A 26,741-nucleotide genomic window follows, 5' to 3' on the forward strand; every position below is an offset into this window, starting at 1 on the left:
TTGCTATGTAGAGTGGCGCTTTCCATCATTTTCGGAAGACTGTTGCAAAATGATTAACCCTCCACCTTCCTTCTTTTCTTTGAAGTGGCTGCTGGTGGCAGGAGCTCTGTGTCATCCTTTTGTGTTCCTGATGGCTCCCTCTTGTTTTCGTGTGTTTTGTTTTTTTGCCTTTTGGTTCGGGACCCTCTGGGACTGTGCGACAAGGGGTGCCACTTTCGTGACTTCTGCGGTGCTTTTTTGTGGACTTCCGGGTCTGCCTCCTGGGAGCCTTTTGGCCACGGAGACCAGCTGCTGGGTGTCTGCCACACCGCTTGGAGAGACTGGAGGAGATGTGGATGAAGAGACAGGGCTGCAGAGCTAGCGCTGAGCGCCGGGACGGGCAAGCTTCACAGTGTCTTGGCTGAATGAGCAGGTATCGGACACCTCGGTCTCCTTGGACGTATCCTCGCTCATCCATGCTGACTGGACACTGGCCGAGAGTTGGTGGACGGCCGAGGGTGGGAGTCGGCTCTCTTGGTTGCTTTGTTGGGTCTGCTCCTGTCTCTGGCCATGCTCCCCCCGCCCTAGCAGACAATGGCGTGGAACATTGCAGAGGCCACCACAGTATGTTTTTTGTATATTTTATTTATAGCTGTATGTAGAAATGGCTGGTTGCATCAGCTCTGCTATTTTAATGTCATTAATGTCCTTTGTGTACTTTGATGTTTCCCTCTTACACAAATCCTTGTGTGCTATGGCTATGAGGTTTTTTTCTCTTGGCCCAGGCTTAGACAGATTTTTTTTTTTCTCCCCTCCTCCCCAGCGTTTACCTGTTTCTCACCTTTTTTGTAAGGGGCGCCGGAAGTTGGCAGACCCGTCAGCGATCCTGTTCTGTCTCCCTGTAATGTTTGTCTGCTCTTGAATGGGATTGTGTTGAAAATCTTAATTTCCCCTCTGGGATTATTAAAGTACTTCTGATTCTGATTCTGATTCTCATTCTCTTAGGCAAAATCCACCCAGGAATGAGGCTATTGGGAATCCCTTCCTTACTGTAACTGCTGTATTAAAATTGTTTCTACTTTTTACAAAAATGACAACATTTGAACTACACACAGATTGCTTCTTGAAACAATAGTCAATATGTAAAAGAACATCTCTTCAAAAAGACAAAATCCTTGTAAAATCCCTAACACCTTAATTGTACTGTAAAAAGTAACCGGCAGTAACCAGACACTTAAAAACAAAAGTCATATTTATTTAATTTTACACATTTAAAAACTTAACAACAAAAGTCATTGTGGAAGGGCCATGGTCCACGCGTTCCCTGCGGGCAGGGCGTGTGCAGGTGCCGGCCATGAAGCAGCAGACAGGTGAGTGGATATCTCAGCTGGAACGGGTTATCTAATCACCTGTTCCTTTATTAGCAGCGTCGGAGACCATGAGGGGAGGTTGATGGAAGCCAGGAGGGAGAGTGACACGAAAAGGAACACCGGAACCCGCCATCTTGGAGCGGGTTCCGATGTGCCCTGCCTCGCCGCTCGGCCACACCTCCTCGCCGCCATCTCGGAGTCGGCCCCGATGGGGCCGGCAGACCGACAGCGAGGCGTGCCCCGCCGGGGCCGACGCCGACGACGCGCACAGCTGAGGAGCTGGAGCGGAGGAGCTAGCAGAGAGAAGCGGAGCTGAAAAACAACTCGCAAAAGACTTTTCCTACTTTGCAAAAATAAAGAAGTCTACACCTGCTCACCAGTATGTCCTTCCTTTTCGTCTCACTCTCCCTCCTGGCTTCCATCAACCTCCCCTCATGGTCTCCGACAATGCTAATAAAGGAACAGGTGATTAGATAACTCGTTCCAGCTGAGATATCCACTCACCTGTCTGCTGCCAGCACCTGCACACGCCCTGCCCGCAGGGAACGCGTGGACCACGCCCCTTCCACAGTCATATTTTAATTTTACACATTTAAAAACTTAACAACAAAAGTCATATTTTAATTTTACACATTTAAAAAATGAGACCCAGCCCTTAGCTGATGTAGGTTTTCACTTTTTGTGCAATGAAGCCACAGCAGATTGGACACCAGTATACAGCCTGTGCACAGACCTCACATGTGGTGAGGTGACCACACGGGACAAAGACTATACAGGACTTTCTGTCCATGCAGACACTGCACTCCAGTTCCTTGCCTGGAAAATAAATAAAACAACAAATTGTATTAGTCAATTAGATGAGATATTTGATTAAACTTGAATCTGTCCTGTCTTATTCTGATAACGCAGATAAAATCATGAACAACACAAAGGCATTTTTTTCAATTTTAGTTGTCCTTATTTTATGTCTATACTTTTAAACAGTTTTTTTCCTATTAAGTTATGCTGTGAATAAATTCCCTACATTGGTGTGGCATTAAAGGCCTACTGAAATGAATTTTTTTTATTTAAACGGGGATAGCAGATCCATTCTATGTGTCATACTTGATCATTTTGCGATATTGCCATATTTTGCTGAAAGGATTTAGTATAGAACAACGTCGATAAAGTTCGCAACTTTTGGTCTCTGATAAAAAAAAAACTTGCCCCTACCGGAAGTAGCGTGACGTTGTCAGTTGTTCACTCCCTCATATTTTCCTATTGTTTTCCACGCAGCTAGAGCTATTCGGACCATTACCCCATTAATTTGAGCGAGGATGAAAGATTCGTGGACGAGGAACGTTAGAGTGACGGACTAGAATGCAGTGAAATACATATTTTTTTTCGCTCTGACCGTAACTTAGGCACAAGCTGGCTCATTGGATTCCACACTCTCTCCTTTTTCTATTGTGGATCACGGATTTGTATTTTAAACCACCTCGGATACTATATCCTCTTGAAAATGAGAGTCGAGAACGCGAAATGGACATTCAGTGCCTTTTATCTCCACGACAATACATCGACGAAGCTCATGCTAATCAGCATGAGCTAACGTGATAGCATCTGTCTCAAATGCAGATAGAAACAAAATAAATAAATCCCTGACTGGAAGGATAGACAGAAGATCAACAATACTATTAAACCATGTACACGTAACTACACGGTTAATAGATCTCAGCCTGGCAAAGCTTAACAATGCTGTTGCTAACGACGCTAAGGCTGACTTAGCAACTTAGCAACCGGACCTCACAGAGTTATGATAAAAACATTAGCGCTCCACCTACGCCAGCCAGCCATCACCTGCCCAGCTCATCAACACCCGTGCTCACCTGCGTTCCAGCGATCAACGGCGCGACGAAGGACTTCACCCGATCATCCGTGCGGTGGCCGGTTAGCATCGGCTAGCGCGTCTGCTATCCAAGTGAGTAATCCTTGTTGTGTTGCTACAGCCAGCCGCTATACACCGACCCACCTACAACGTTCTTCTTTGCAGCCTCCATTGTTCATTAAACAAATTGCAAAAGATTCACCAACACAGATGTCCAGAATACTGTGGAATTATGAAATGAAAACAGAGCTTTTTTGTATTGTGTTCAATACTTCCGGTTCAATGATTGACGTCACGCGCATACTCATCCTCCGAAGGCTTTTTCAACCGGAAGTGTGGCGGGAATTTTAAAATTGCACTTTATAAGTTAATCCGGCCTATTGGCATGTGTTGCAATGTTAAGATTTCATCATTGATATATAAACTATCAGACTGCGTGGTCGGTAGTAGTGGCTTTCAGTAGGCCTTTAAATAAACCCTACTTCTGTAATAGAGGCCACTCTGTGACCACACATCCCCATTTCAGAAGAGAAGTCAAGCAGCACTGGCTAATGAGCTAACAAGCCCCATTGTCCAGTGCAGCACTTAAGGCATCAGGCAATAAAGTTTACATCAATCACATACTGTCGCACAGCCACACTTCTTTCTACTCTTTCTTTTAAAATTATTAGACACGTCGAATCATGTAAGAATAACAATATTGTAACTTAAACATTCATGGTCCCATTTTATTTTTTCTAATATGGTTTGATTTTATAGGTTGTTAATATAAACTGAACCCACCAAGGCTCAAAGTGACTTGTTCTTGAAAATATAAAACTTGCTTTATCAGTATCATGCTTCAAATCCTGCTTTGAATATCACTGTAACCATTATTCTTTGCTTCCTTATATATATGTACCGTATTTTTCGAAGTATAAGTCGCTCCGGAGTATAAGTCGCACCTGCCGAAAATGCACAATAAAGAAGGAAAAAAACATATATACGTCGCACTGGAGTATAAGTCGCATTTTTGGGGGAAATTTGCTAGATAAAATCCAACACCAAGAATAGACATTTGAAAGGCAATTTAAAAGAAATAAAGAATAGTGAACAACAGGCTGAATAAGTGTAAGTTATATGACACATAAATAACCAACAGAGAATGTGTCAGATATGTTAACGTAACATATTATGGTAAGAGTCATTCAAATAACTATAACATATAGAACATGCTATACGTTTACCAAACAATCTGTCACTGCTGATCGCTAAATGTCAAAATGTAAAAAGACTTAGAGGGCTCATGTCAGCTCAAGACTTTGAAAAACTTGTACATGCCTTTATTACCAGTAGGCTAGACTATTGTAATGGTCTCCTTGCAGGTCTTCCCAAAAAAAACTGTCAGGCAGCTACAGCTTGTTCAGAACGCTGCTGCTAGAGTTCTAACAAAGACCAAAAAATGTGAGCACATTACACCAATTCTTAAATCCTTACATTGGCTCCCTGTACATCATAGAATTGATTTCGCAATCCTCCTGCTCACATATAAATCACTACATGGTCTAGGGCCCAAGTATATCACTGATATGCTCCCACTATATAAGCCCTCTAGATCACTAAGATCTTCAGAGTAAACTCAAATCAAGGGAGCGCATCATTCAGTCACTATGCAACAAATAGCTGGAATAAACTTCCTGAAGATGTCAGACTCTCCCCAACTCTGACTACTTTTAAAACTAGACTGAAGACTTTTATGTTCACCTTAGCTTTCAGCTAAATCTTTTAATATTTTAACCTTTAGCGTCCGCACTGTTTTTATTTTTATTGTCTGCATTTTAATTTTGCTTTTATTTTCTTTCATTTCACTTTGTTGTCTGTGAAGCACTTTGAGTCTGCCTTGTGTATGAAAAGCGCTATACAAATAAAGTTGCCTTGCCTTGCCTAAATCCGATGAAATCTTCTTCCTCGGTGTCGCTTCTAAACAACTCTGCAAACGCCAAAGGTAGACAATGCGCTGCTTCCTCTTCTATCGGTACGTCGCTTACGTCAGAGTCATCGTCAGTTGCAGTTCCAATTATTCCAGCCTTTCTGAATCCGGCGTGAAGTTGTGCTCGTGAACTTGCGGAAACTGTCTACCTCGGATTGGAAGTCTGCTGGCAGTTTTTGGCACATGGTTGTCCTTGCTCTGATAGAGGGGCAATTGCGTTGCATGAAGCGGTAACACCAAGAAGGTCCTCCCGCAAAATCATTTATATTGATCTCCTTGGCAACTACTTGGGCGTGGAGACTCAACTGTACGGTTGACAAGCCTCTCCCGGCAGCACGTTGTTCAAGCACCCATTTGTGAATTCGTTCCTCAAGCTGTGGCCACCAAGCTTTTAGCCCGCGATTAGCTTTTTTAGTTTTCTTCATTTCAGTAAGAGTAGCCTCCGCTTTTCGCCAGTCCCTTACAAGTTTTTCGTTTACTCCAAACTTTCTTTCTGCTGCTCGATTGCCGTTTCCTGCTGCATATTTCACTACTTCCAGCTCCTGCAGTATATGATTTCCTTTTCGGTGCCATTTTTGTTCAGCCCTTCTCGGTTTTTGTAAGTTACCGGCAATGTTGAAATTGTGGAAGTAGTAGCAGGTAGCATCTTCTTTTCCCACAATGCACTTCTGCCCTGACCCGCCTCTACCGAATTTTCATTGGTTGACGTGTATGTGACAATTGCAGTAGCATCTTCTTTTCCCACAATGCAATTCTGCCATGACTCGCCTCCGCCGAATTTTCATTGGTTGACGTGTGTGTGACGATTGCTGATATCCGCCTGGTCTCTTACGTGAATGAGATAAATAATATTATTTGATGTTTTACGGTAATGTGTTAATAATTTCACACATAAGTCGCACCCCCGGCCAAACTATGAAAAAAACTGCGACTTATAGTCCGAAAAATACGGTATATGTATGTATATATGTACAGTATGTGTGTGTATATATATATATATATATATATATATATATATATATATATATATATATATGTATTGAATGGCTCAAGTTGGTTAAAAATGTTTATAGTTTAAATAGGGATTCAAATGTTTTTAATTTCAGGCAAATTGATACACATTAAATATTTGTTAAGGACTAAAAAACATTGTTAACAAAGTTAGTCTGTGTAAATTACCGTATTTTTCAGATTATAAATTGCAGTTTTTTTCATAGTTTGGCTGGAGGTGCGACTTATACTCAGGAGCGACTTATGTGTGAAATTATTAACACATTACCGTAAAATATCAAATAATATTATTTATTTCATTCACGTAAGAGACTAGCCGCATATCAGCAATCGTCACACACACGTCAACCAATACAAATTCGGCGGGGGCGGGTCATGGCAGAAGTGCATTGTGAAAAAAAAGATGCTACCTGCTACTTCCGTACCTATGAAAATTGATCATTTCATTGGCGGTAACTTAAAAAAACTGAGAAGGCTGAACAAAAATGGCACTGAAAATGAAATCATATACTGCGGGTTACAAGCTGGAAGTAGTGAAATGTGCAGCAGAAAACGGCAATCGAGCAGCAGAAATAAAGTTTGGAGTAAGCGAGAAACTTGTAAGGGTCTGGCGAAAAGCGGAGGTTACTCTTAATGTAATGAAGAAAACTAAAAAAGCTAATCGCGGGCTAAAAGCTAGGTGGCCACAGCTCGAGGAACGAATTCACAAATGGGTGCTTGGACAACGTGTTAGTTATAGTTATTTGAATGACTCCTACCGTAATATGTTACGTTAACATACCAGGCACGTTCTCAGTTGGTTATTTATGCGTCATATAACGTACACTTATTCAGCCTGTTGTTCACTATTCTTTATTTATTTTAAATTGCCTTTCAAATGTCTATTCTTGGTGTTGGGTTTTATCAAATACATTTCCCCCAAAAATGCGATTTATACTCCAGTGCAAAATATATGTTTTTTTCCTTCTTTATTATGCATTTTCGGCCGGTGTGATTTATACTCCGGAGCGATTTATAATCCGAAAAATACGGTAATCTATATCTATTAATTTTTTTTTGGTTTTCTTTATTTTAATATGGATACAGTGTTATGCAGAGGTGTACTTATAACAATTTTATTGACAAATTATACCAATTATAGTTACGGTGGAGGGTGCAAAATATTTCCTTCTTCCTGGGTTAGGTGGACGGGGTGTAACAAATAATTGATAAGCACTGGTCTAAATTCACTTGGCTGAAGTTTAAAGCCTGGCTAAAATTTGCCTGTTTTGTGCGTCTGTCTGTCAAAAGTAATACAACACTGTTGACATAGCGTACATGTGGTGTAGGATAAATATTGTGATGTATTGAAAGTTACTCCGACACACTTGACTTGATATTAAATAGGTTTTAAATTGACAAAGAATACTTTAAAGACAGTTTACCATTTTTGTCTGCAGGTAATCCCTTCGGCGGTCTTGATATCTGAAAGCACATGTGTTCATAGTTCAGAACAGACCAAAAATATATAACATATTTGAAAATATAACTAAAAAGGCTGGAAAATGTAGAGATTTTGAATAGATCTGCATCATGCTTGCTTCTTTTCACTGAGCCTGGTGTAACAAAGTGCAGTGTAAGTCACAATATAAATGTTGTTATAATAAATTAGGTATGGCTACTGATAAATCACTTTATAGTACATAAAGTAAGAGTGTCACAATACAAAAATCTCGCTGTTCAGTATGTACTTTATTTAAAAATTCCAGCGAGGCCTGCATACTGAATGTGGGGGACTGCTTTAATTCTACTTTTTTAAAGGCTAAAAAAAAATCATACAAAGTCAAATCTTTGTACTGGTTGTTGGTATCAATATTTTCGCTTTTTTGTTCCGCTCGAGACTCTAACCTGGGTGGCTGGCATGAGAGAAGAGCGTGCTAGCTACCAAGCTAAAAGCCTGGGCCTAGTTAGCACGCTTGTCTGTCATGCCCGCGACCAAGGTTCGAGTCTCGGGCATAACAAAAAGCAGGGACTGAACCATGCGAGTTACACAAGCTTAGCTGCTATTTTAAAGTTAAAGTTAAAGTACCAATGATTGTCACACACACAAACTAGGTGTGGCGAAATTATTCTCTGCATTTGACCCATCACCCTTGATCACCCCCCTGGGAGGTGAGGTGAGCAGTGAGCAGCAGCGGTGGCTGTGCCCAGGAAACATGCTGAGTGCCAAGCAGGGAGGTAATGGGTCCCATTTTTATAGTCTTTGGTATGACTCGGCCAGGGTTTGAACTCACGACCTACCGATCTCAGGGCGGACACTCTAACCACTAGGTTAGAGTGTCATGCCTGCTCCTGCTTGTTCTTGGTGTGTAACACGTATAGCACCATCCTAATACTTAATAACAATACTTAAGATAATAAGAAATGCCGTTTATTTGCTGTAATGGAGGTGATTAATAACTTACAGGACTGTCTCCACACTGTATATGGTGATACACAATTAGCTACAAGCTTGTCAACCGGTGGAATAAAAATACAATGTCAGCCAGAGGGGATCGGCATTTGTGATGGCCATTAAAAGGCAATAATCAGCAACAGGTATCACATACTTTTTCATAAATATCGGCCGATAATGATTGGTGACCGATCTGTCAACACATTCCTACATAAGAATCTAAGAAATTTAGTTTTTTTGCAGCAATGGAGGTGATTATTAACTTAAGGGAGTGGCTTCACATTGTATTTGAGGATAAATAATTAGCTGCGAGCTTGTCAACCAGGAGATTAAAAATTAATAGAAAGGATTGGTGTTTGTGATCGGCATGAAAAGTCATTAATCTGCAATGGCGATCACATACTTTTTCAAGAAAATTGTCCAATTGTCCGCCCTGAGATCGGTAGGTGGCGAGTTCAAACCCCGGCCGAGTCATACCAAACACTATAAAAATGGGACCCATTACCTCCCTGCTTGGCACTCAGCAACAAGGGTTGGAATTGGGGGTTAAATCACCAAAAATGATTCCCGGGCGAGGCCACCGCTGCTGCTCACTGCTCCCCTCACCTCCCAGGGGGTGATCAAGGATGATGGGTCATATGCAGAGTATAATTTCGCCACACCTAGTGTGTGTGTGACAATCATTGGCACTTTAACTTTTAATACTTATCGGTGGCTGATCGATCAGCACATCCCTTGTTAAGAGTCTTTCGAGATTTCTTAAACTGGTGTGAAGGTAAATTGATAAACTAATAGGTAATTAATTATATTTCCTGGATCCTCAATATAAAGACTCCAAAATAACTCAAAGTCAAAATAAAGACACGTAATTTAATAAATGCGATGGCAACATGGCATGAACTTTAGGTTAAGGGCCTGCATTTTTAACTCATGTGTACAATTTAAGGCACCGTAATCGTTCAATGATGCTCAGCTTGGAATGTTCTCATCACATCTCCCAACTTTTCTGTCAGTCCATTTACCTGCTGTCTGAGCGCATTCAGTTCATTCTTCTGCAAAAAAACAGACATTACATACATGTTACTTCATTGCATTGAAGTAATGTGATTAATAAAAATACCCTTACAGTAGTAAAAGTACAACAAACCTGAGCTGTAAATGCTCTACAGACTGGGCGAAACATTTTCTTCACCTTCTCCTGCAGCAGATCATGCATGTCAGTGAAACAATTGTACATTTGATATACATGTGTAGCATGTATTGCATTTTGTAAATACAGTAAAGTTAGGGGTAGCACATTGTCATTTGTTTTAGTACATAAAGTTGTAGTAGTTTTTTTTAAATCTTACGTGTAAACATTTACGTGTTGTGATTATTTTGTTGTACTTTTTATAACCCATTTTTTGAGTCTAGTGTTCCTTGCGGCGTTCCAGATTGCAAATGAAACCTTGGCCCACCCTCTCCAAAAGTATAATAATTTATCTTTTGAAAATATACACTGTTTAAATAGATATCTTGAAGTCGACGCCGCTGTTTTTTTTCCAGACACTCGAAAATAAAATAAACTTCATAAACATTATATAGATTCACCCGGTCACATCATTTGGTACGCCTGCACATTCGCCGATTGATTCAGACGCGCATAAAAAAAACTGCTTTGGGCAGCATTTATATGACTGCATGTTGGTGTTAATATGCACATACCAAGATTGGATGAAAATACTACTTATCCTTCCTTGTGGTCTACATAACATTTGATACTTTATACTCGAGATGTCCGATAATGGCTTTTTTGCCGATATCCGATATTCCGATATTATCCAACTCTTAATTACCGATTCCGATATCAGCCGTTACCGATATATACAGTAGTGGAATTAACACATTATTATGCCTAATTTTGGGGGGCCGGGGTTTGGTGGTAGCGGGGGTGTATATTGTAGCGTCTCGGAAGAGTTAGTGCTGCAAAGGGTTCTAGGTATTTGTTCTGTTGTGTTTATGTTGTGTTACGGTGCGGTGTTTGTCATTCTTGTTTGGTGTGGGTTCACAGTGTGGCGCATATTTGTAACAGTGTTAAAGTTGCTTATACGGCTACCCTCAGTGTGACCTGTATGGCTGTTGATCAAGTATGCCTTGCATTCACTTATGTGTGTGTAAAAGCCGCATATATTACGTGACTGGGCCGGCACGCTGTTTGTATGGAGGAAAAACGGACGCGACGACAGGTTGTAGAGGACGCTAAAGATAGTGCCTTTAAGGCACGCCCCCAATATTGTTGTCCGGTTGGAAATCGGGAGAAATTCGGGAGAATTGTTGCCCCGGGATATTTTCGGGAGGGGCACTGAAATTCGGGAGTCTCCCAGGAAAATCGGGAGGGTTGGCAAGTATGCCCTACGTTCGTGTTTTACCGGATATGTACCGCTCCGTACAGCGGCGTTTTAAAAAGTCATTAATTTGACTTTTTCAAACCGATACCGATAATTTCCGATATTACATTTCAAAGCATTTATCGGCTGATAATATCGGCAAGCCGATATTATCAGACATCTCTACTTTATACTTTCCAGAGCGTTTTCAAGCTGCTTTTTGACCGTCGCTTCATGATGCACCTTTTTCAGGGCGGCCTCATTTACGTCCCTCCACTTCGTATTCACCCCGTCAACCATGTTGTTTTTAGCGCTTCCATATGGAGTCTGACAGATTTAAGTTAGAACAAACGCTACATTGTATTAGAAAAGGCACAACAGGCGGATAAACCAAAAGAACTTGACTACAACTTCGGACTACAAAGTGCAAAGTTCTTCCATATATGGAGATATTCGCTGACGTAACTAAGACACAATTCCAAACGGCTTGTTTGGAGCAAGTTTAGAAGAAGGAAATATTGTTTTTCTACATATCTCCGCCATGCTTCCATGGTTTGATTTGAAATATTCGAGACTCATTGGGATCCTAAATGCACAAAAACAGGTACCAACAGATAACAAAAGTTGGTTTTGCATAATAGGACCTCTTTAATGTTTAAATAAGTACATCCACCTCACGTAACCAGACCGCGTAACTTTGCAAACAATTCCTCTCATCGACTACGAACACATTTGACCTCCTGCTTACGGCGTTCCACGCGCCTCGCATTGCACAGAGGATTCTGAGAGATGTAGTTTATTTTTAGACCCGGCCAACGCTAAAGGGATGGAAAAAACTACACGCCAAGATTTTGTTTGATACCATCAGGCGTCAGGGTATTATTGTGAAGACTTTAAAACCGAAATACCGCGGTATCTGCAATACCGTTACATCCCTACTAATAATGGGTTAAATTTACTTAGCCCTTTTCTAGATAGTGAAAGCGCTTTAGAGCAAGAACTGAGAACCCATCATTCTCATATTCATATCTCATATTCAAATACTTAAATGTTATTCAAGTATGACATTTTAAATGTAATTAATTTCATTGACAAGCAATTCTATTATGGTCATACTCTTTTTTTGCTAGTGGCTACGATTTCAGTACTATTGAAGATCTTTGCTCCTTAACGTGGACCCCGACTTAAACAAGTTGAAAAACTTATTCGGGTGTTACCATTTAGTGGTCAATTATACGGAATATGTACTGTACTGTGCAATCTACTAATAAATGTCTCAATCAATCAAAAACTACATTTTCTGAGTCCATCTGAGTCATGCCGTCTCAAAAATTGTAAACAGAACATCATCGTCATTTATTTAGCAATGATAGCAACTTCCTTTTTTGGTCTGGTTCCTACCGTTATCGCCCGCACCTGTGCCATTATGGAACTGCGTTTCAGTACCCATCCCCATGCGTGAGTATATGTGACAATGAGGTTGTTCTCAGCGGCGAGGTACATTTACAACAACAATATTCAAAAACATACTCACTGTCATATTCCTCTTGTCTTCCTCATATGCTTTCTTAGCCTGTTCCTGCAGGGAGATGAACTCAAATGTCTTCATCTTCAGGTCCCAAGAAAGGTTTTTGTTGATCTCCATTGTTCGGCCCAGCGCTCGAAGGAGATGGTCCTGCTGAGTCATTAGCTTACTCTAGAAACATATACAACAGCATGAGGAACACCACCTTGGATAATGACACAGACGTGATAGAGCCAGTGAAAATACAGTGGTACCTCGGTTTTAGTTAGTAATCCGTTCCAAAACTAATACAGAAAAAAGGTCAGATGAAGACCGATTCTATCTGAATCGTGCACAAATTGAAGCAATTGTTCTCATAAGAAATGATGCAAATCCGATTTGTTCTATACTAGACACGCAAACATTCACATGAACACAAAAATATGAACCCATAAATTGATGTGAAATACAATTATATGAGGAATACATCACTTTTGACTTTATTAAACACCCTCATTGATGAGCAGAGAGGTTAGGGGAGTGGACAGAGAAGCCACTAGGACGCTGTTTCACTCCAAAACGTTTCAAACAGGGGTAATCGATCGTGGCGGCCCGCCACGAGAAAATAAGTCGCCACACCTTAAAAATTAGTTTTTTAACAACGTGAAAACAAATTAATGTAAGCTACAGAAGAAGTCCCACGAAGACTGACACTCTTTTAAACTTTTATTGCCAATCTTATGCTAATAATCGGCCCAATTCCAACACACATTCCCTCCTGTCTGTCTTCGTGCTTCACTCCCAGACACACAACTAGAGATGTCCGAAAATAGCTTTTTTGACGATATCCGATATTGTCCAACTCTTAATTACCGATTCCGATATCAACCGATACCGATATATACAGTTGTGGAATTAACACATTATTATGCCTAATTTTGTTGTGATGCCCCGATGGACGGATTAAACAATGTAACAAGGTTTTAGAAAATAAATCAACTCAAGTTATGGAAAAAAATGCCAACATAGCACTGCCATATTTATTATTGAAGTCACAAAGTGCATTATTTTTTTTTAACATGCCTCAAAACAGCAACTTAGAATTTGGGACATGCTCTCCCTGAGATAGCATGAGGAGGTTGAGGTGGGCGGGGTGGGGGTGCGGGGTTGAGGTGGGGGGAGGGAGGTAGCGGGGGGGTGTATATTGTAGCGTCCCGGAAGAGTTAGTGCTGCAAGGGGTTCTGGGTATTTGTTCTGTTGTGTTTATGTTGTTACGGTGCGGATGTTCTCCCGAAATGTGTTTGTCATTCTTGTTTGGTGTGGGTTCACAGTGTGGCGCATATTTGTAACAGTGTTAAAGTTGTTTATACGTCCACCCTCAGTGTGACCTGTATGGCTGTTGACCAAGTATGCTTGCATTCACTTGTGTGTGTGAAAAGCCGTAGATATTATGTGATTGGGCCGTCACGCAGAGGCAGTGCCTTAAAGGTTTATTGGCACTCTATACTTCTCCCTACGTCCGTGTACACAGCGGCGATTTAAAAAGTCATACATTTTACTTTTTGAAACCTATACCGATAATTTTGAATCCGATACCGATACTTTCCGATATTACATTTTAAAGCATTTATCGGCCGATAATATCGGCAGTCTGATGTTATCGGACATTTCTACACTTCCTCATTCTCCGACAATCTCCTTTCTGGCAGTGTGTTCACGATCATGGGAACAATTAACACCAATAACCCATTAACGTTGTTGCAGTATGGATGTATATACTGTATATAACCTATTTGCGCACTATTTACTAGTGAAGCACCGAAAATTCGGCCACTGAAAAAATACCCCAACAACACTGCCTAAACCGTATGTTGCGACAACGTAAGCAATATGCACGCTATTGTCTGCAGCAGAGGCAGCATGTTTGCGATGTGGATGTACTTTAATACATTCCACCGACAGTAATCTACAAAATGTAAATGTGCAAATAATAAGAGGTCGGTGTTGACTGACATCAGGCTCACTGCAGCTCTCCCTTGTCAAGGAGTGACAGACGTAGAGTCTCTAAACATGAGTAGAGTCTACAATAACCAGAAAAAGATGCTAGATTTGTTGTTAGTCGTTATTAATAAAGAAAAAATCTCAAAGGATTGCGGAAGTCTCTAAAACTTGAAGAAAATCTCTACAAACTACATTGTACAATAAGCAGCAAGAATTAAAAAACAGAGCAAAATGATATACGATAAAATGTATGTAAATACTAGGGGTGTAACGGTACACAAAAATTTCGGTTCGGTACGTACCTCGGTTTAGAGGTCACGATTCGGTTCATCTTCGGTACAGTAAGAAAACAACAAAATATACATTTTTGGGTTATTTTTTTACCAAATTTGCAGTATCTTCCACCAAAAATATTTTTCTTAGTGGAATATTTGATGTAATCGGAACCTTGGATAGGTCAATAATTCATAATAACATTGATTTTGATTCAATATTATGTTTTGAGCAATGACAGTTTGAAAGAAAAAAAACAGCTTTGTTTTATTAGTCAACATTGCAACTTTTTCTAAATTACATTTAACCTTTAAGCTTTTTTATTTCACTTTTGTTATGTTTTTGTTTATTTTAATAGTATTTTTAGAATGTGCCGTGGGCCTTTAAAACATTAGCTGTGCGCCGCAAATGGCTTCCGGAACACACTTTTGACACCCCTGCTATAGATAATAAAAAATTAAATGTGATCTATGGATAAAAAGCAGAGCATGGCGACGCATGCGCGTTTATCATAACTCTCTCACTCTCTCTTTCTCTGCCCCTCCCTCACGAATGCTGCTGCGCGCACAATTTGTTTTGTTTTTAACCCCTTCTTAACCCTGAACGTACATTGAAAATACACGCAACCCTAACTCAAAATGCCGGACATTTGAGGCATTTAAGAAACTCAGCCCTGACAGCTCCGCAAAAGAGGACATGTCCGGTGAAAAGAGGACGTATGGTCAGTCTATCGTAGCCCGTTAGCTGCTAGCATGCAGTGTGTTGTGCCTCTGTGTGCATTGTTTACACAACGTGCGTTACCCTACTTAATATGTCCGTGTGGAAACTCGTTCGGTACACCTCCGAACCGAACCGGAACCCCCGTACCGAAACGGTTCAATACAAATACACGTACCGTTACACCCCTAGTAAATACCAATTAACACAGATTGGTTTTTAAATGCATGTGTATTTTTTTGGCCTATTTAAAAAAATATGTGCATAATAGCAAATTATTTGACTGTCATGTTGACCACAGCCCTAGACACCCACCCCCCTCCCCCACCGCCACAGATATGTCGGCAATCTGGGGGAAACCCTGAAAAAGTCAACTTTTAAGAGAGGATGGTTAGTGCTGTAAACTTGCTGACTGCTGTCAGCCATCCGTAAACTTAAAGGACTATACGTTGCACCTCACCTCCTGTTATTACTGTACCAAAGCATCGTTCAACCCATCCTTCTGTACTGTTCCACATGTTTTTTCACTATGCTTTCAGTAACCAACCGGAGGACCAAACTCACATGCATTACAAACATAGCAGCTAAAATCATCGGCCTACCCACACCCAACATTTCAGATCTAAACCACAGGTCCATCACTCGACTGGCAAACACAATAGTCCAGGATATGACTCACCCACTACACCAATACATCATCCCACTACCATCAGGGCGCAGGTACAGAACTATCAAATTCCGGAGGGCCCGCGTCGGGAAAAGCCTTATCCCTGCAGCTATAGCCGCCCTTAACAGCCGACCTGTCTGACAAGCCTGTAAATGTGTTGGTCATGTATGATGTCTTTTTGTTATTTTTGTTCGTGATGTGTAATGTCTATTGCTTAAATGTACGGCAGTGAAAATGAATTTCCCCAACGGGGACCAATAAATCTAAATCAAGTCAATCAAATCAACAGCAGCAGGCACAACCATTACACACACAGGCCTATCTTACTTCCTGTGCTGTGTGTCTCCTTTAACCGTTCCCCGAGCAACTTGTGTTCACTAGAAACTTTTACATTACTATCCCATTGCAAGAGAAGCCACTTTAATACTTTTCAACAAGTTCTTTCTTGAATTCAGAGTTTCTCACTAGGAGTTGTTCAGTGTCAGTGTGCGTTCTATGAACCAATAAACTGCACACACAAAGATGATTTTAAAAGATTGCATGGCATGGAATCTGTATGGTGTCCCAACTCTAAAATAACTATTGCCCATTTTTCACAGACCAACCGACATTTGGAATTCTTTGTTTGGCCGCTTACTTCCAGGATGATACGCTGGCAAACTATGACTGTGTTTGGCCTGTACAAAAAAACTGTGACAAAGTTTGGTGAAAATAATAATAATAAAAAAAGAATCACACAAAAAGTTGGGCGGACAAAAACTGAAGCACCACTGTACAAGTATTCACGTTCGATTGTTCATTCACACACATGCAAGGAAAAGACTTGCGATCTTTAAAAGTCACAAACTATTTTGTCTTATTATTCTTACGAACTATAACAGAAAGCTGAGCTGTAGGTAAACAAATAGCAAAGTAACATATTAGTCCAAAGTTATTGACACTTGGAAAACACTTACCTTCTGTTTGATCAGGCCCTTGCAAAACTGCAATGTTTCAGCAAAATCTACCCGCACCTACAAAAAAAAATCATAGAGAATTAACATAAAAGTTGATATATGACATAATAAAGGTCCACAATAAACAGTGTGCACCAGTGTTTCCCAGTATTTTATTGAGCCAAGGCATATATTTTACATGAGAAAAATCCCACAGCACTATGCCCATGCCTAGTACTTTTTCACATTTGAATCAAGATGGTACCAATTCCCGGTACCTGGGAATCAATCCATGTATTCAACGGTACCAACTTTTGTGTTCATGTGTTAATTTGTTTCATAATAAAATGTTTTTTTCCCTTTACCATTTCACAGTGCCCTGATAACTGTATTGTCTTGTTGTTATATCTAGATTTCTTACATCTGAGTCTCATTTGCAAGTATTTAGTAGTAGACTTTGCAAGCAGTTGCAATTCCAAGATATTAGATAGGAAGTAGTGAATAGGTTATGGTGTGTTGCCAAATCAGGGAGTAGTCTTGGCCATTAAGCTGAATCTAGTCTTTTGTTGCGCCCTAAATAGGGTTTATACTTTAAGTATTGTTCTTATTACACATCAGCTGTTTGCAACCTACATCTTAGTTGTAGTTTGCATTACCAGATTGAGAGGTGTTGATATCGCCATGTAAAATAATTCATGCTAATTAGTGTCTACGGCAAATTCAACATAAATTGGCAGAGCGCTAGCACATTTAGAAAAGTGGAGCCTTACAGTTGGCATGGGAAATTGTAATTCATCAATCTTTATTGCGGACCTTAAGATCCATTACACACATAAAAAAACACAACACAAAACATTAAAACAGTTTTAAAACAGTAAAAACAAAACAATAAAACCTAAAGCCCAAATGTCAGTTTCTGACATACAAACATGTGCCAATGGTCCCACAGTCCAGATGAGTACCTAACAGAACTGCGGCCAGGGTCCGTTATCACAGTGATTATGTCATTTCCAGACTCAGATGCCCTACACTTAAACTTATACATAAGGTTGCGTAGCAACGCTGTGGCTTGCACTGGAGCTTCTTGGAATTCTCAGAAGCAGCCTCATACAATCATTATAAGCAACCTGCAGCTTCTGTATGCTTTTGTGCTTATACTTTACCCACAGGGGGACAGTATACAGAGGAGTGCAATAGGCTCTGAATAAGTTTATCTTTACATCATCCGTACAATAACAACATTTCTTTCTCAGCATGTTGGCTTGGGCATACAGCATACGCCGCTGTCTGCATAGGTCATCATCATCACCCAATAGGTCAGTAATGATGTGCCCCAGATACTTAGTTTTATCACACACACTCAGCACCTGTCCTGACAGATAGAACGAAGGAAAAGAGAGGTCCTTGTCTTCCCTTGTTCTACATATCATGATGACACTCTTTTTGGCATTACATTTCACATCATATTTTAAACCATAACCTGTACATATATTCAGCAGCTGCTGGAAGTTAGCACTGCTAGGAGACAGGATGGCTAAATCATAATTATAACAACTGAGTCTGCGGTGAGTGCTTGTTTCCCCGCCAAGTGTTTGAGCCATGTCTACAACCGGACGTAATGACACGTGCAACAAAGATATCCAAATATGGCTTTGGTTTTATTTTACGTGAACTGGTATCGTATGAATAGCACTAGGTATATGTGGGGGGCGTGGCCTGCGGACCTGCAGCGAAGCGGGGCGTGCCAGGACCAGCTTCGAGATCAGCGGCAGGTGCGTAGATGACACAGCTGAGAGTGTTTGTCTGATCACCTGTCGCTCTGTTAAAGGCAGCAGTCGGGAAGGAGAGGGGGTGGTTGTTGATGGTGGAAAGCGAGACACGACACTGGTTCTCGCTCGCGCTGGTTCTCCGCAGGCCATGCCCCCCCACAGTATATAAAAAAGTTATATGTACAGCAGTCTCTGCCATCTGGTGGAAGGACACATAATTGGTCTGCCTGTCACCATGCATCGCTGGCAAATATAGATGAAAAATGATGCATTATTTGAAGCAAAATAAAAACGGGATCAGTTAAAAGGAGCTGTTCGCAACTTGCTCACAGTTGCATTTTTTCAAAGCAAAAGATATAGCAAAGAACCGTGGCTAGCTTACGTTACCGTTAGTGGTTTAACAGAACATAGTGGTTTTAAAACTGTCAAAATTTTTTACAATTACTAAGTTTGTGTACTACAATTATTTTACTCACCCTATCTCGTCAAGACGTACGCGCAGAGAGCGCGTGCAAACAAACAAAAGCAACGAACAATTTGCAGTCATGTTGTTGCTATGATGGAATACACTGCAAAAAGTCAGTGTTCAAAAACAAGAAAAAAAAAATACAAAAATTAGGGGTATTTTATTTGAACTAAGCAAAATTATCTGCCAATAGAACAAGGAAATTTGGCTTGTCAAGACTTTCCAAAACAAGTAAAATTAGCTAACCTCAATGAACCCAAAAATACCTTAAAATAAGTATATTCTAAATAATAACAAGTGCACTTTTCTTGGTTGAAAAAAAAAAGAGACCTTTTTGCTTAATATGTTGAAAAATATTCTTAAATTAAGTAAATGCTAGTGCCATTATCTTGACATAATGATATGCGCTCGGCATTACATTTCTTGAAACCAGCAAACTTATACTAAAAACTAATTTATTGTTCTTAATGGAAAGGCAACAAGGCAACCGCTTGTTACTCTCGGGGTCTCAGGCAAATCATATGGTCTAAAAATGCATTTTTCCATCGATAACATGATATCATCGCGCCAAGTGCGTGCTCTTTCAGTCAATTAGTGTGCATATCTACAGCCCGGCCCCCGGCCAAAATTTTTAAAATTTTAATTTTGAGGAATTTATTTGAATGTGCATGAACTATTTCTGTTCAAAATAGTTTGAAATGTCACATGTTAAATGTTTAAATATTAACCGTCAGTTTACTGTACTGTGCCAACTGTACTACTATATGAGTACGTATTTTCTATTGTTTCATTAAAAAAAAAACAGCAAAGTCAATTTGGCTGTCATCTGTTTTAATTATGAGACACAATTGTGTCAAAATCATGATTTTTTTTTTCATGCTTGAAATGAGAAATTATAATTTAAAAAAAGCAGTTTTATACTTGTGAGTGTTGATGACACAGCTTTGCAACAGTTGATATTCTAGTTTCAAGCATGTTTTACTCAATATAGGTCATAAAATCTCAGCAACAAGCTGTAATATCTAACTGAGATCATTTAGGACCAAAACCCTTAAAACAAGTAAAAGACTAACATAAAATCTGCTTAGTAAGAATAATTATCTTATTGGACAGAAAATAAGCAAATATCACCCTTATTTGAGATATTCAATCTTACTTAGATTTCAGTTTTTGCAGTGTATACATTCAATGATGGCTAATGCTAACCATCCAAATCGGTATCATTAGCTAACAACACCCAACGCTAATGCACGTGCATGTGTTAAAGTTAAAATTTAATGTACCACTGATAGTCACACACACACTAAGTGTGGTGAAATTACCCTCTGCATTTGACACATCCCCTTGTTCCAGGGGAGCAGTGAGCAGCAGCAGTGGCCGCGCTTGGGAATCATTTTGGTGATTTAACCCCCACTTCCAACCCTTGATGCTGAGTGCCAAGCAGAGAGGTAATGAGTCCAATTTTTCTAGTCTTTGGTATGACTCGGTATCACTCTAACCACAATATAACAATATATTGTGGTTATATATGGTGTGTGTATATGTGGTATATATTTAACAATATAACATACATCCATAAACGTGGATGCATATGCAAAAGTGCAATATATTTATCTGTACAGTAATCTATTTATTTATATCAGCACCTTATTGATTTTTTATCCTGCACTACCATGATCTAATGCAACAAAATTTCGTTCTTATCTGTACTGTAAAGTTTAAAATTTGAATGACAATAAAAAGGAAATCTAAGTCTAAGTCTAACCACAAGGCCAGTTACATATGTATGTAGTTACGTCATTAGGTCCTCGTAGCCGTAAGAGGGTGGGGTATAGCATTGTAAAGTTAGCGCCCTCTAGACGTCTGTGTAAATGTTGCACAGAGCCCTTTAAAAGAAATGGGTTATTTTACTATCACTTTCCGCAGCCTAGTGGTTAAGAACTGCTGTTGTACACAATACTGTACACACACCTGCTTTTCCGAGTCACGTTGTTTTTCAAGCTGCCTTTTCAGTTCCGCTTTACCCTTCCGAGTGGCGAGGAGGTCAAAGCGACGGGTGGAAAGCCTGGCTGTTGGAGCTTGTGCAACCAATTTTAGTCCCCGTGTAACTCTGCGTCTGGGCAACTTTGGGACAGAAATAGAAGCAGTTGTTAGTATGAATATTGACGAAAAACAGCTGAAATACCAACAACAACTTTGAACTCTACTTACCCTTTGAACCTGAGACATTACATTGACAGCGCCCAACGGGTTGGTGACGTTTTTAATTCGCTCCATTTGTTCACTATGTAGGTCATCTATTCTTTTGAGCACCTGCCTCTCCGTTACTGTGTTCCTGACGCTCTGTAAACTTTCGAATACACATGTCCAAATGTTAAAGGTTATAGTGAATTTTAGGCCTTGTTCACACTGCAGGTCAATTCTGGGTTTTTTTTGCCTGTGTGTGACCTGTATAGGATTTTTTTATGTCAATGTGAACAATGCAATTATAAAATTTTCAACCTCTTTTGTATGTAGATATGAATCAGAGATGTATTGAATTTGTCTGCAGTCTAAATGCTCCGATCGTGTTCATCCAACCAAATATATCATCAAACAACAGTGAGTGTCATCATTCCTCTCCAAAATAAACTTTTGCAAACTAAATAATTGACAAATGTGTAGAAAACAGGCAAAAACATGAATGTTGCACGACTCCGACCTCCCACTGCAGACATCGAAGCAAAGGTCCCACAAACTGCGGAAGCCATAATGTTTTGGCCTCTTCCTTTTATAATCTTCTAGATAGATAGATAGTACTTTATTGATTCCTTCAGGAGAGTTCCCTCAGGAAAATTCAAATTCCAGCAGCAGTGTACAGAATTGAGATTGAATTTTAAAAAAAGTAAGAAGTAAATAATGGGGGTATACATGGAAACAAAATAGAAAAATATTACAATAAGAATAAAAAAAAAAACAACAACAATGAGAATAAAAATATAACAGTAAAATAAGAATATAACAAGAGAAACTAGGCAGTAGTGACCATGTTATGAAAAAGTATTGCACTGTTATTGTTATTTCTATGGGCAATGTTGACATTGACAGCACAAAATTCTTGAAATTGCCACAAAAATGCACCACAACTGAGACATACTATAATTGAAGCCATGTTTATTTCCAAAAACACTGCAGCACGTGTGACGTCATGATGTCATGCGGGTGACATTGTACATGGCATTTTTTTTGTAATGTGAACAAAATCCAAAAAAAGATCGGATTTGCCAAAATAAAATCGGAATTGGACATACTTTGCAGTGTTTCATACTGAAATTTCAACTAAAAGCCGAATATCCCTAACGTTTTGTGAGTAGTGTACACGTGGATCCATCCCTTTCACACTGCCCGGGATTTCAACCAAGGTCAACCAATTAAGAGACGAGAGCATTAGGCAAAATGTTAGAATCAGCGTGTTGTGTGTGTGTGTGCGATTCCAAAAGCATTTGGGAGTTTGTTTTTAAAGATGCAGTAAGTAAAGAACTAACTGTTTTGTGTATTCATCCACGCCTTGATTTAATAATGGTATTTAACCTTAAGATAAATGCAATATAGCCTAATAATGAACATGTCGTGCACTAGGGTTGTACGGTATATCGTATTAGTATAGTACCGCGATACTAATGAATCATATTCGGTATTATAACGCCTCTGAAAAGTACCGGTCCGCCACCACCCCCTGTCGTCACGTCGTGTCAGTGCTGGTTTACGAGCAGACGAGCATGTTCGGCAGCGCACAATCACGGAGTACTTACAAGAGGACACGGTGTGTAGACAAAAAAGGGACAACGGACGCATTTTAAAAACTAAAGATAAAGGTGAAGTTATAACACTGAAACGCCCACCAGAAGAGGTGCTTTAAGACATGGCTAGCTAGCTAGCGGTTAACATCCAGCCCCAGTCGGCAGTGTTTTAGCTACTTCTAAATCACTAATCCTCGCCTCCATGGCGACAAATAAAGTAAGTTTCTTACAAGTACCATCCCTGCAGGACGAGGAATAGCTAAACATGCTTCACTACACACCGTAGCTCACCGGTGTCACAATGTAAACAAACGCCATTGGTGGAGCTACACCTGACATCCACTGTAACGATACCAAGTACAGTAGCGTATCTAGTCGATACGACTATCATTACATCTATATTTTTTAGAATAACAAACTTTTTTTTTTATTTTTATTTTATTCATATTATGTTTATAAACTCAGGAAATATGTCCCCGGACACATGAGGACTTTGAATATGACCAATGTATGATCCTGTAACTACTTGGTATTGGATTGACACCCAAATTTGTGGTATGATCCAAAACTAATGTAAAGTATCAAACAACAGAAGAATAAGTGATTATTACATTTTAACAGAAGTGTACCGGTAGATAGAACATGTTAAAAGAGAAAGTAAGCAGATATTAACAGTAAATGAACAAATAGATTAATAATTAATTTTCTACCTTTTGCCCTTAATAATGTTGACAAAATAATAGAATGATAAATGACACAATATGTTACTGCATATGTCAACAGCTAAATTAGGAGCCATTGTTTGCTTACTCACTAAAAAAAGACAAGTTGTCTTGTATGTTCACTATTTTATTTAAGGATAAACTTGCAATAAGAAACATGTTTAAAGTACCCTAAGTTTTTTTTTGTTAAAATAAAGCCAAAAATGCAATTTTTTGTGGTCCCTTTTATTTAGAAAAGTACTGAAAAGTATCAAAATAATTTTGGTACCGGTACCAAAATATTGGTATCGAGACAACACTATCGTGGACTAACAAGTTATTTAAATTGGTATCGAGACAACACTATCGTGGACTAACAAGTTATTTCAAATACCCTTTTCTTTTTTTTTAAACTGTTGAGATAACTGAAAACCTATTGTACAGCACATTCCCAACGACTTTAATTTTGAAGTTAAAAGCAGTGATCCGGATGATTGTAGTTCAAAGTAAAACTCTTTATTGTCTCTAAAAGTGACATGTTGTTAGAGAAAGCTAATAAAGGTGTCCAAACAGAACCCGGTTTTAATTTAAACATTTTAGCAGAAGCATTTAAGTCCCATCTTAAAACTTATTTGTATACTCTAGCCTTTAAACAGACCCCCCTTTTAGACCAGTTGATCTGCCGTCTTTTTTCTGCTCTGCCCCCCTCTCCTTCGTGGAAAAGGGGGGCACACATTAGGTGACCACAGATGAGCGCTAGCTGTTCAAACTTGGGACCCGGGGTGGACCACTCCACTGTGCATCAGTTGAGGACGTCTCTGCGCTGCTGACTTGTCTCCACCCAAGACGATCTCCGGCTGGCCCCACTATGGACTGGACTCTCACACTATTAACTAGATCCACTCGACGTCCATTGCACCGGTCGCCCAGGGGGGGGGTCTCCACATATGTGGTCCCCTCCAAGGTTTCTCATTGTAGCCCATTAGGTTGAGTTTTTTCTCGCCCTGATGTGGGATCTGAGCCGAGGATGTCGTTGTGGCTTGTGCAGCCCTTTGAGACACTCGTGATTTAGGGCCATAGACATCATCTTATAAGGTTACGCAGCATGGACCGCTACTGCTTACTGCCGCTGACGAGACGCGGGCCGCCATCTTGGAGTGGTGATCCGCTCCACTCAGGGCAATTCATTTGGCAGGAGCAATGAACTGTCAGCACATTTAATTAATCTTACCTCCCTGAATACCACTGATTTTCACACGATTTTTTGTCATACGTGTAGCTATGATAAAGGACACATGTTTTGGCGTGTTTTATTATTCATAGTTTGCTTAACAGTAATAGAATATTCTTATGTGCTATAAGTGACCAGACGTCCGAGATCGAAACTGGGAATATAATCCCAGAGAAGGGGGGAAAAAATGGTCAGATATTTTTAAATTCAAGAAACAATATGATTAGGTTATATGCGTATATCCTACATAAACAATGTATGAATACATTAGATATCTTTATGTCTTAGGAACCTATAGACTGTATCTCTGTTGCTGCAGCAGCAGAGAGTTTATTCTGTCTCGACACTTTGTATTGATATTTAATATTACATTCTTCCCTTAAATGATAATGTTTACAGTGATTGTTTTATATGTATTTTTTATGTATGTTGCTTTGGATAAAAGTGTCTGCCAAATACTTAAATGTTATTCAAGTATGACATTTTTAAATGTAATTAATTTCATTGACAATCAATTCTATTATGGTCATACTCTTGTTTGTTAACGGCTACGATTTCAGTACCATTGAAGATCTTTGCTCCTTCTCTTAACGTGGACCCCGACTTAAACAAGTTGAAAAACTTATTCGGGTGTTACCATTTAGTGGTCAATTGTACAGAATATGTACTGTACTGTGCAATCTAATACACGTTTCAATCAATCAATCAAACTCAACTCTGTGGTAATATTCTTTTCACAAAATACAACCTGTAGTATGTTAATGTTAAATCTTACTTGTGAAAAGTAATCCCCCGATTCCTACTTTTAACAGTCCGCTCATTTGAAGCAGGAAAACGCTGAACACCAGCTCGGCATCTTTGTTTTTTACCTGTCAACTGTCAGTTTAGGCTGCTCGCCGGCTCCTCGTCACCACTTCAAGATGGCGGCCGAATTTCTCGCGTTACAGCAGCCAATGCTGCGTCTATAGGGCTATATAAATAAACTTTGATTGATTGATAGCTGCGAAAGTCATGTGGCGCAACCTTAAGGACGGTTATTTAAACATCTAAGATAACATGTTCCATGTTTATTAGTTTTATGTAAAATACATAAATTAAGCAAAAGCAAACAGACACTTTTTCCACGCTTATTTGAACACACCATTGACCCATTTTAAAAGTTGTACTAACCGTTTCCAACTGCCATGCTTAAAAAGCTCTGTAAACACAACGTCATTCAGTTATAATTCACACACGCTAAAATAAACTTACGAATCAGTGGTCGGGTGAATGGGGAGAAAAACGTTATCAGTCCATCCTTGCGCCATTATTCGTCGTGTCATCGAACGACTCGGACTCCTTGCTGCCGTCCTGCCTGTGTTCTGTCACTGATGGATGGTCCTTTGACAAACCAGCACTTTGAAGTGAAATGCGCATGTGCCAGCTCTTTGAACCCAGCGGTTTTTTCTTCTTCGAAATGCGCATGCGCCAGCTCTTTGAACCCAGCGGTTTTTTCTTCTTCGAAATGCGCATGCGCCAGCTCTTTCAACCCAGCGATTTATTTATTTATTTTTTTAAATTTTATAAACCTTTATTTATAATATTCAACATTTAAAATCAAGAAATAATGATAATCAAAACAAGTACAGAAACAGTACAAAACAGCGCCAGGGTGGTTGTAAACTCAATAAAGTAACTAAAATAGAATGCAAAATATATATAC

The 26,741-nt window shown here is 39.7% G+C and overlaps 1 protein-coding gene across 2 annotated transcripts; it reads right to left on the reverse strand.

The window, feature by feature from the left end:
* Positions 1-1,868: 1,868 nt before the first annotated feature.
* LOC133634925 (baculoviral IAP repeat-containing protein 8-like) lies at positions 1,869-26,425 on the reverse strand. Of its 2 annotated transcripts, none has more exons than XM_062027583.1 (9): positions 26,291-26,425; positions 21,540-21,671; positions 21,300-21,452; positions 17,115-17,171; positions 12,531-12,692; positions 9,778-9,828; positions 9,653-9,682; positions 7,621-7,660; positions 1,869-2,165 (listed from the first exon to the last, which is right to left on the reverse strand). In XM_062027583.1, exons 2-9 carry the CDS (start codon positions 21,603-21,605, stop codon positions 2,005-2,007), a joined length of 720 nt encoding a protein of 239 aa, XP_061883567.1. In that variant the 5' UTR covers positions 21,606-21,671; positions 26,291-26,425; the 3' UTR covers positions 1,869-2,004. The 2 variants fall into 2 exon arrangements, with proteins under 2 accessions (XP_061883567.1, XP_061883566.1); XM_062027582.1 differs by having other exon boundaries at positions 21,540-21,678.
* Positions 26,426-26,741: the final 316 nt, after the last annotated feature.

Source organism: Entelurus aequoreus, linkage group LG19 (genome assembly GCF_033978785.1).
Source record: "Entelurus aequoreus isolate RoL-2023_Sb linkage group LG19, RoL_Eaeq_v1.1, whole genome shotgun sequence".
NCBI classification, from domain to species: domain Eukaryota; kingdom Metazoa; phylum Chordata; class Actinopteri; order Syngnathiformes; family Syngnathidae; genus Entelurus; species Entelurus aequoreus.

Coding starts and splice junctions, on each gene's coding strand:
- LOC133634925 (XM_062027582.1), bottom strand. CDS start 26,361: ATGACACGACGAATAATGGCGCAAGGATGGACTGATAACGTTTTTCTC. Junction 9,829..12,530: donor AAGACAAGAGGAATATGACA/GTGAGTATGTTT, acceptor GATCTGCTGCAG/GAGAAGGTGAAGAAAATGTT. Junction 9,683..9,777: donor GTAGAGCATTTACAGCTCAG/GTTTGTTGTACT, acceptor GTTTTTTTGCAG/AAGAATGAACTGAATGCGCT.